Genomic DNA, 11890 nt, shown 5'->3' on the forward strand with positions numbered 1-11890 from the left:
TCCCTTCTGTTGTAATCCAAACTCATCGTTTTGATCAACAATAACTGCAAATCCACCAACGAATGGAACCCCTCCCCTCTGTTCTGTTCGTCTTCCCTCGACGATAAGATGAAGACGTGCTCCGAGCTCTTACCATAATTTAGGCCACTGCTTTTGCAATTTCTGTGCCGCTTCAAATAGCGTTTTTTGTACTGGATTTCAAAACCAACCCTCTTCCATCTAGCCGTTTTCCGATGTCCTACATTACGTCCTTGATTTGACCATTGAAAAGAAAATTTTTCTCCTATTTTCTCTTAATTTTTATTTGGCTTTTCATGAAGAACTGCTCCAAAGCTCCAAATTTTCTCAAACAAAAAAAACTTTAGCTGTTGTCTCGTTGTTATGACAAGTTAAGAAACTCCGGTTTTCTCTTAAAATTGGGTTAATGAAGAAAATCTTTTTTTGGACGTCCGGTTTGCTCTCAGTATTACTCTCTCGCACCGGGAGAGTCTCCCCTTTATCCCCATCTTCTGGCCACAGGTCTTCAACTCTAGACAAGTTCTTTTCCAGTCTTGTCCGAAGCTTGGGCCTACTTAAGCGCGACTACTTGGCAACACCCAATGTAAAATTATAGCTCCTGTGTAATTCTTGACATTCCTCCGAATCAGGCCTGCAGGCCTCTATGACTCCCTTATTGTGAACACTTGTTTCCATCACGTCCTTAACTGAACAAACCTCAAATTGTTCTATTACTTGAAGGGAAACTGGAGAGTTGATCCCGCTCTCTGGTGGAAATCGCTACACATATACCATCGATAGTAATCTCTGATGAATTTTCCCATTCGAACTCAGCGACTCAAGCTCAGGACAGCACCTTTGATCTGCATTCACCCAAACTGTTTCCTGGTTGTACCACTGAACCCACTGAAGTGCGATTATCAGGGATTTTAACAGAGTCAGCGTTAGAAGTGCTTGATTCACTAACTTCCAGAACCTCTCTTGTTTCACAGCACAGCAGACGTCTATTTCACAACTCCTCTGAAGAACTTATCAGCGTTAGAAGTGCTTGATTCACTAACTTCCAGAACCTCTCTTGTTTCACAGCACAGCAGACGTCTATTTCACAACTCCTCTGAATCCTATCTCTTCTATTCAAATTTTGGGGTCTATAGACTGCGCTCCTATCATTTTGAAAATTCACAACTGCCTGTGTACTAGCTCCTAACTCTGCCTCATGCTCCTGAACCACTGTATCCCCTTGTGGTTTAATAACTGTACAAAGCTTTATCTTCTTCCTGCATCTGTCACCCTGGTGGACACTCCTTAAAACCTGTCTACAAGTTTCTCCAATCTTGTCTGATTTTGACTCTAATCATTGCCAGGGTCCAGAAATAACGCTTGCGGGACAGACGGAACCGTTATTTTTTCTTCTGAGTTTATTTACGTTACGAAAAGACTCCTCCTCATCTCTTTTAGTTACACAACCCCTTCTCTCAACTATGCATGGGACTTCTTCCATTACGGTGTCGATCTTTTCATTCAAATTAGCTCTAAGGTTTTCCTCTGGTAGACAATCTGCAAATACGTATTGAATGGACTCGTATACCAACTCCACTACCTCCAACTAGTGATGAAAACTCAAGTCACAAGAGATCCAAGCAGTCACTGTTCTTCTATTGAGTACATCGAACCAACTAATTCTTACCAGAGGAAAACTCAACTTTTTCAACTTCACTGCCCTCATGATCGGCGTCGCTCAAAGGGAGATAGTCATCTTCTCTATCGTTTGCTAATGAGTTGTCAACGTAATAGACAAAAATTACAGGCTTAACTACGTTCTCTAATCTGCAATTACGTTTTGAATGGACAATCTGCAAATACGTTTGAATGGACTTGCATACCAACTCCACTACCTCCAACTAGTGGTGAAAACTCAGGTCACAAGAGATCCAAGCAGTCACTGTTCTTCTATTGAGTACATCGAACCAACTAATTCTTACCAGAGGAAAACTCAACTTTTTCAACTTCACTGCCCTCATGATCGGGGTCGCTCAAGGGGAGATAGTCATCTTCTCTATCGTTTGCTAATGAGTTGTCAACGTAATAGACAAAATCTACAGGCATAACAACGTTTTCTAATCTGCCATTACGTTTTGAATGGACAATCTGCAAATACGTTTTGAATTGACTTGCATACCAACTCCACTACCTCCAACTAGTGATGAAAACCCAGGTCACAAGAGATCCAAGCAGTCACTGTCCTTCTATTGAGTACAACGAACCAACTAATACTTACCAGAGGAGAACTCAACTTCTTCAACTTCACTGCCCTCATGATCGGCGTCGCTCAAGGGGAGATAGTCATCTTCTCTATCGTTTGCTAATGAGTTGTCAATGTAATAGACAAAAACTACAGGCGTAACTACGTTCTCTAATTTCGATGAAATTTTTTCCATGCTCCATTTTTGTATGTTTACATCGTTCTCATTGTCTGCTACAGTCATTACCAACTTCTGGCGGTGCCAGAGAAACTCCTCTTTCTTGACAAACCGGGCCCCTCTATCTTTTACAGGACGTTTTTCTTCATCAAACTTTGCACGTACTTTTTTACTATATTTGGAACATTCTTAACACTTTGACAAACTTTTTCACTCGAATTTTTTGCAACAACTTTTCCACCACATTCTAGACTACCATCACAGACCAACCACTCAGTGTGAATTACAATTACTTCCCGCCACGTTTTCTCATCAGTCTTATACTTTATACCTCCTTGGTGATCTCCGTCAGTTTGTTACATACCCCGCCTCAATTGGTCGAACTGTTTGTCATCTACTGAAGTAATGCAACAATTTGTCAGAATGCCCCTACTTTATCGCCTCAGTATCTCGAGTAGTGCAACCTCACTTTACTGAATCACAACTAACTTCGTTGAGCTCAGTTTTCGTCAGAGTTCTCATACACCCGTCCGCTTATCTTTCTACCTACTTGATATTCACGACTGTTTGACGGTTTTAGTAACCCACTACGGCTCCTCGAGCTACCTTGCACTTCACAACTATCTGTATTCACTGCGAAAAACATCTATTTGACGCAGAAACTGAGGTATTCTTTTAAGCTCGTTGCTGATCTCCAAAACCCCAGTGGCAAGTCGCTAACTGCTTCCGTAGCCCACACTCTCAGTAGGCAATGCATCGACGCCATCTCTTGCTTGATCCCCACTCGTTTATAGCAGGTCTACATCGTCAAGGTATTACATCCTCTACTCCACCCATTTTGGGAACGCTGTCCTTTTATTCCTAACGTAATACCTCCTTTTTAAAAGATCTCCAACTCTTCCTGCTCCTCAGCTCCTAAACTCTAACACCTTTTACTCCTTCTCCTTCCAATAGTCTTTTCTGTCTGAGAAAATCCCTTAGCCACTCAGCTTTGCTAAACCCAATTCCTCCACTCCTATCAATAACTACTGCTCCTCTAACCTGACTTAATCTGCTTTGCCACACTACGCTCGTTCCTACTGCTGTTGAACCACCTTTGGCCTCCTTCGCAAACTTCTCCTTGCTCCTTCCCTCAGAGTTAAATTTCCGACTTGTGTTCCATCATTATGAAAAGAAAACAAAAACCGGTGGATATCTATCGCCTTCTCTCTCTCTCTCTCTCTCTCCCTTTCTACTTTATACTCACAAACCTTACACTCACAACTGTCGCATGCCAAATTCCAGCTTGCCAATTTCTTGTTTCAAGCTCTCGATACTCTGAACTGACCCTCTATCCTCAAGAACAAACAATTACTAACATGGACAGTTTTACTGAACTTGCACTAACTCAGCCTCTCTCATTTTAAACTACCTCTATTTCTCAATTCTCTCTACCTTGCCTCACAATTCTTTGGATCACGGTCAAGGCCCTGGAACAACTTTTGCTCAGAAAGCCGATACTCTACTCAACTCTCTCCACAATCTCAACCTCACACAACTTACTCTCTGGAAGCAGTCAAACTGACTCTCTCAAGCCTCTAGTCTCAAGAAAACCTTACCGAAAACAATTTCCAACAGTCGAGCTCCAACTCAACTGAAAACTATTCTGCCCATTCGTACTCTCTCTCTCTCTCTCTCTCTCTCTCTCTCTCTCTCTTTCTCTCTTTCGCCCTCCATCAAGCTCCAACTCGACTCTGTCCACGGGTTTCTCTTCCTTCTTCACTCGTCGTCGCACAAGTCAATTCTTCTTCACTCTCTTGTTGTTCGCACTTGCAAAGTCTAACGTCCAGCTACAATCACTATAGCCTTCAATCCACTCTAACTGTCGAGAAGTCTCGAGAACCCACCCAGGAGTGCTATTGTAAAATTTTGTACTTTGCTTTGGCTGACTAGCTGGGGACAGACTGGCGCCCAAAACAAATTGAAAGGGGGTGTTTTGATGGCTCTCACACTTCTATTGGAGGGTTCCTCTGTCCCCACGCCGCTCTTTCTAGCTGTAAAAAACAGAGTTTCATTATAAAAGATGGTCCAGAAGTTTAACTTTGTAACCAAATTCACAACTAAAGAGCTGATATCCGCTAACACAACAGAATTTCTTTCCACAAGAATTACATAAAATAGCTCTCAATTAGGCCGTGTGATCTAACTGCGTTTCTCCGTTGTTCTCAATTTATCAAGTCAGTTCAACTCTCTCAATAATGTTTTTGTTATCACAAGTTTTTTTACAAGTCACCTCCTAAGCTACAGCTGTGCTATGGTACTGTTTTGGTGATGTTGTTGTTCTACTCCTATGTAACTAATCAAGCAACAAGGTACAAGAAAGTTGAAACAAAAGAATCTGTTCACTTCGCATTAAGGACCACTTTAGTTACGTCTTTCTTACGTAGAGTCTGTTATGACTTCAAATGAACGATTGAATGAACTGAACGCCTTCTTTGTACATTGCTGACTTCAACTCAAGCTTTTCAATATAAAACAAAAGGAGTATCAGACTTATGACGCTACCAATTAATCAATCGGTGAGCCAATCAACTCAAGAAATTAGCCTTTTTTGAAGTTTAAAGTCCACCCACGGTATCTATAAAACAGATTCCCAAACATGAAAACGGTGAAATTTGCACTTTGGTATGTACTAACTCCCGACCTAGTTTGATCATACCGAGGTAAATACCTGATGATGTATAATTTTTTATAACTTTGATCCCCATCTGAAAATCAATATTGCACCCATTCAACTTCTAAGAACTCCTTTTTTGTTCCACAAATGTTTGGCTTGTCAAATGGCCACCCAGGAGCGCTACTGTAAAACTTTGTAGTTCGCCTAGGGTGAGTTGCTGGGGACAGATTGGCGCCCAAAGCTCTAACAAATAGAAATGGGTGTTTTGATGGCTCTCACACTTCTATTGGAGGATTCTTTTGTCCCCAGCCCGCCGCTCTTTTTGGCTGTAAGAAACTCTAGTCGGAATAATGAATTGATTCCAGTAATCAAATAACATTAAATGAACGAACAAGAAATGAAAAATATCACAAAATTAAATCAAAAATCAACCAGAGTTTTATAAAAGATGGTCCAGAACTTTAACTGTGTAACCAAATTCACAACTAATGAGCTGATGTCCGCTAACACAACAGAATTTCTTTCCACAAGAAGTACTTCAAATAGCTCTCAATTAGGCCGTTTGATCTAACTGCGTTTCTCCGTTGTTCTCAATTTATCAAGTCAGTTCAACTCTCTCAATAATGTTTTTGTTATCACAAGTTTTTTACAAGTCACCTCCTAAGCTACAGCTGTGCTATGGTACTGTTTTGGTGATGTTGTTGCTCTACTCCTATGTAACAAATCAAGCAACAAGGTACAAGAAAGTTGAAACAAAAGAATCTGATCACTTCGCATTAAGGACTACATTAATTATGTCTTTCTTACGTAGAAAAGGTTACGACTTCAAAGAACGATTGAATGAACTGAATGCCTTCTTTATACATTGCTGAATTCAACTAAAGCGTTTCAAAATAAAACAAAAGGAGTATCAGACTTATGACGCTACCAATTAATCAATCGGTGAGCCAATCAACTCAAGAAATTAGCCTTTTTTGAAGTTTAAAGTACACCCATGGTATCTATAAAACAGATTCCCAAACATAAAAACGGTGAAATTTTAACTTTGGTATGTACTAACTCCCGACCTAGTTTGATCATGCCGAGGTAAATACCTGCTGATGTATAATTTTTATAACTTTGATCCCCCTCTGAAAATCAATATTGCACACATTCAACTTCTAAGAACTCCTTTTTTGTTCCACAAATGTTTGGCTTGTCAAATGGCCACCCAGGAGCGCTACTGTAAAACTTTGTAGTTCGCCTAGGGTGAGTTGCTGGGGACAGATTGGCGCCCAAAGCTCTAACAAATTGAAATGGGTGTTTTGATGGCTCTCACACTTCTATTGGAGGATTCTTTTGTCCCCACGCCACTCTTGTTGGCTGTAAGAAACTCTAGTTGGAACAATGAATTGATTCAAGTAATCAAATAACATTAAATTAACGAACAAGAAATGAAAAATATCACAAAATTAAATCAAAAATCAACCAGAGTTTTATAAAAGATGTTCCAGAACTTTAACTTTGTAACCAAATTCACTACTAAAGAGCTGATATCCGCTAACACAACGGAATTTCTTTTCATAAGAATTACTTCAAATAGCTCTCAATTAAGCCGTTTGATCTAACTGCGTTTCTCCGTTGTTCTCAGTTTATCAAGTCAGTTCAACTCTTTCAATAATGTTTTTGTTATCACAAATTTTTTACAGGTCAACTCCTAAGGTTCAGCTGTGTTATGATAGTGTCTTAGTGATGTTGTTGTTCTACTCCTTTGTAACCAATCAAGCAACAAAGTACAAGAAAGTTGAAACAAAAGAATCTGTTCACTTCGCATTAAGGACCACATTAGTTACGTCTTCCTTACGTAGAGTCTGTTATGACTTCAAATGAACGATTGAATGAACTGAACGCCTTCTTTATACATTGCTGACTTCAACTCAAGCGTTTCAAAATAAAACAAAAGGAGTATCAGACTTATGACGCTACCAAATAATCAATCGGTGAGCCAATCAGCTCAAGAAATTAGCCTTTTTTGAAGTTTAAAGTCCACCCATGGTATCTATAAAACAGATTCCCAAACATGAAAACGGTGAAATTTGCACTTTTGTATGTACTAACTCCCGACCTAGTTTGATCATGCCGCGGTAAATACCTGATGATGTATGACTTTTATAACTTTGATCCCCCTCTGGAAATCAATATTGCACCCATTCAACTTCTAAGAACTCCTTTATTGTTCCACAAATGTCTGGCTTACCAAATGACCACCCAGTAGTGCTACTGTAAAACTTTGTACTTCGCCTAGGGTGAGTTGCTGGGGACAGATTGGCGCCCAAAGCTCCAACAAATAGAAATGGGTGTTTTGATGGCTCTCACACTTCTATTGGAGGATTGTTTTGTCCCCACGCCGCTCTTTTTGGCTGTAAGAAACTCTAGTTGGAATATTGAATTGATTCGAGTAATCAAATAACATTAAATGAACGAACAAGAAAGGAAAAAGATCACAAAATTAAATCAAAATTCAACCAGAGTTTTATAAAAAGATGTTCCAGAACTTTAACTTTGTAACCAAAATCACAACTAAAGAGCTGATATCCGCTAACACAACAGAATTTCTTTCCACAAGAAGTACTTCAAATAGCTCTCAATTAGGCCGTTTGATCTAACTGCGTTTCTCCGTTGTTCTCAGTTTATCAAGTCAGTTCAACTCTTTCAATAATGTTTTTGGTATCACAAATTTTTTACAGGTCAACTCATAAGCTACAGCTGTGTTATGGTACTCCTTTGGTGATGTTGTTGTTCTACTCCTATGTAACTAATCAAGCAACAAGGTACAAGAAAGTTGAAACAAAAGAATCTGTTCACTTCGCATTAAGGACCACATTAGTTACGTCTTTCTTACGTAGAGTCTGTTATGACTTCAAATGAACGATTGAATGAACTGAACGCCTTCTTTATACATTGCTGACTTCAACTCAAGCTTTTCAAAATAAAACAAAAGGAGTATCAGACTTATGACGCTACCAATTAATCAATCGGTGAGCCAATCAACTCAAGAAATTAGCCTTTTTTGAAGTTTAAAGTCCACCCACGGTATCTATAAAACAGATTCCCAAACATGAAAACGGTGAAATTTGCACTTTGGTATGTACTAACTCCCGACCTAGTTTGATCATACCGAGGTAAATACCTGATGATGTATAATTTTTTATAACTTTGATCCCCATCTGAAAATCAATATTGCACCCATTCAACTTCTAAGAACTCCTTTTTAGTTCCACAAATGTCTTGCTTGCCAAACGGCTTTGAATTGCAAGCCAAGTCTTACTAACAGTTTTTTGGTAACCGATTTCTGAAATTCAAGTTCTATCACATTCAATTGCGACACTTTTGCGAGTAGAATAGGATTTCCCAAATTCTACTCTATATCTTTATCCTTTTTTTAATCGAAACTTAATTATCAAAACTGTTGATTCAATGCTGATTTTAAGTTTTTCTTTCCCGTTTTATAGGTTGATTAGGTATGACATTGAAACTTAATTGTTGAAATGAAACAGAGTAAAATCCCACATAAAATGTTGTTGTCGAACCCATTTCTTATAAGCAAGTTCGTCAGCAATCTTGTGCTTTCTGAGTAGAATTTTCAGAACAACAATTTACCAGATCAATTGTAGTTATTAATTGGTAGGATTTGTAAATTTCTTTTATCGTAAAAGAAACGGGTGGTTATAATCATCAAAACTAAAAGAAATAATCCTTAATTGATCTAATTAAAAATAAACTTCGATCTAAAAGATAATTATTAAATTTAATTTAAAGAGTAAAAAGAAACAAAGAAGCTCGCTAATGCACTTTTGCATATAATGTTCTGGCCCCGCTCACAACACTTCGGACAAAAGTGTTTCAAAAGCCATAACAATCATAAGCTCTCAAACGAAAATACTAGATAGATTTACATGTAATTTCTAATGAACGCAGTTGAACCTGACCTGTCATTTTTAAAAATAAGTAATAAAACAACAAAAAGACAGCAAAAACGCGCTAGTTTTATAGGTTCATGTATAGTTCAAGTAACAAATTATTGAAATCATTAAAGCTATAAAATATGGCCTGTAGAAATCAAATGACTCCGTTAGAAGACAAAAAAGATATCCACAGATCTTCATCAAAATAAAGAACTCGCAAACTTTTTTGTGAAAAACTATAATGTCATGTCATAGTCAAACAACCATCAAAAAACATAAAATCAATATACTGATTTCTCTGTTTCTTCTCAAGAAAGTAGATGGGACCTTTCATTAAAGAGAGCTGACCACAAGTTCCCAAAAAGAACACAAAAAGTCGTGAGGGTCAAAAATTCAGTGATATTTATAAAACATACGAATTAAAAGTCATGTTATTGGGTATCAATCGAAAGAATTATATAACTCACATATATTTCTGTAGAAAACAATTTAAATATTTTGGCTATTCAGAATAGGTCTTATGACTACAAAAAGAACATCAATAGCTAAGAAAGAAATAGAAGTTCAACTAAAAACTGCTCCAAAACGGAGTTGAGGTTGTTAAACTTGTCATTGAAAACATACTAATAGAAAATTTGAGTGTCATTTCATTGAAAAAACGATTTTTAAAATGAGATATTGTGACAATATACCAGAAAATAGCTTCAAATAAATGCAAATATTTCAAAAAATAACGAATTTCTGAGAATTGGTAGTGTTTTAATCTTAAGAGCGCCAATTAAATAATAAAATATACTGATTGTTTTTTTTCACCCGAGAGAAAATTAGACCTGTCATTAAAAAAACGTATCTAAACTTTGTCAGAAACAAGATTAAAGAGGTGGCAAAGCTCAAAAATTCGCTATTTTTTTTTAACAAATTGCCGTCATATTTGTGAGAGTTATCAGGTAATAACTGAAACAATTCGATAGTTTTACGTAAGTTCTGGGAAGTCATTGAAACAGTCGATTAAAGAGACTACGCAATGAAACTGGAGAAAGACAACAAAAGCAAGCATACCCTAAGAATTATTCAAAATTTTACGAAAACTCTATCAAAGCCTTGAAAGCCTTGAGCATTTCTTTGAATTTTGATTAATTCAAATTGGGGCTCATTCTAATCTACATAGCGTTCATTGATTGATGCTTGGTATCAAAACTTACATGTTTTTAACTGACATAAGAGACAATACTGTGCGAAAAGATTTTGAATATAGACTGCATCCACTCCATATCACACCGTAATAGGGCAAAAAGACTTTTAAATTAACAAAAATAGTTTAGGCATTCTGGAGTAATTTTGATTTAAGTTTGCAGAAAACCAACAAGCGCAATTTTAATTTGCACACACTCATAGGAAGTGGAATTTTTAAATTGGTTTTATCTGAGTTTATGAAAATTGTGTCAGCTGTTTTTAAGATCTGTACTTCCGGCATACTTGGACAAAAGTGCGCTAAAGAAGCGTCCTTGGTGTAGATTTTCATTTTAAAAAATGTTGAAATTACATAACATGGCCATGACATCATTTTGGCCATGACATAGCCAAAAAATTGGAGCAGGCAATGCCAGCAACCTTCTTTTATCTTTAAATGTAAAGCCAAAACGATATCGTTAACAATTTCAATCTCATAAATTATTACAATTTGAGCCAACATTACGGAAAATGTTAACCAAAACAACGGCAATCGGTCGAATATTGGAAACACGTAAACAAAAAAAACTTAAATATAAATTCTAAGCTCGATTTGAAAGACGTTTTCGAATGATACCTGTCACAACTCCCTGTGACAAATATATCGATCGCCCAAAAGTTACCGAACAAAAAACCAGTTGAGCATATAGTCCCTCGCACTAAGTGTGGCTGGAACAAAATATACTTGCAAACAAGTATTTTGATGCACTAAATTTTTAATGCAATTTCGGTGTACAAATCCGTCTAACTGAAAATGTCTGCAATATACTTTTCTCTGTTTTTAGTTAGGCATCAATTGAATGTTGAGAGCGATTCCGTGAACTCGCCAAGCACGATACTCAGTGTGAAGAAAATATGCGTTAGAATGACAAAAGTGATTGAAGCGAGCATGTGTGAATGCATCAACAGAGCTGAAGAAGAGAGAACTCGGGAAGCAAGGAGAGTGGAGTGGAACATCTTGGCTAATCTGCTGGACAGGGTCTTCTTTCTCATATTCCTATGCACTTCTGTGTCATTTGCATGTTACTTCAGATCAGCTGTAAGGATCAACTGTTTCTCTCATACCAAATAGTCTGGCTAAATACAAAAAAAGTTAAGAATAAAAATTGAAAATCATTTGAACGATTGTAAAATGTTTTTGGAAAATTGATTTCCGACAGCTGGACCATAGTAACTGATTTGAAAAATTACACCATTCTCGTACCATACTAGGACCATTTTTCAAATAAAAAACTTGTGACCAAATAAAGAGCTTTAAGATGTCAATTATTTGTATCCTAAGAGTTGCACTGTGGGTGTTCAAGAAGTTTCCACAGCCAAATGTTTTTCTAACTTTTTAGGTGGCTTTTCCGTCGACCAGTTGAACAAAACTGACTTATTTCAGCTATTCATTTTTTTAATTTTCTAAAGTAAAACGTAACATCTTGGTGGAGCGAATAAAGGGAGTGGAATGAATGCACTAAAAAAGTACATGTTTATCAACAAAACACATATCTCACGGTGAATGCAATCAAAATGCTTTCAAACTTTGCGCGTGAATTTAGAGTCTGTGCCATAAGTTGCAATTTCAAAAAATAAACGATTGTCTCATACTGGAATTTAGCTCAAAACAATTTCCTGCCATCCTCGAATTTTGGTAAACC

At 37.4% G+C, this 11890-nt stretch overlaps 1 protein-coding gene across 1 annotated transcript in view; it reads left to right on the plus strand.

The window, feature by feature from the left end:
- LOC142339740 (uncharacterized) overlaps window positions 1-11319 on the plus strand; it is a 61163-nt gene extending 49844 nt beyond the window's left edge. Inside the window, exon 14 of the mRNA XM_075390028.1 lies at window positions 11033-11319. Coding sequence (XP_075246143.1) covers window positions 11033-11319 — 287 coding nt within the window. The remainder of the gene's footprint in view (window positions 1-11032) is intronic.
- The last annotated feature ends 571 nt before the right edge of the window (window positions 11320-11890 follow it).

This window comes from Convolutriloba macropyga, chromosome 1, assembly GCF_964194025.1.
Source record: "Convolutriloba macropyga chromosome 1, txConMacr16.3, whole genome shotgun sequence".
Taxonomy (NCBI): Eukaryota; Metazoa; Xenacoelomorpha; order Acoela; family Convolutidae; genus Convolutriloba; species Convolutriloba macropyga.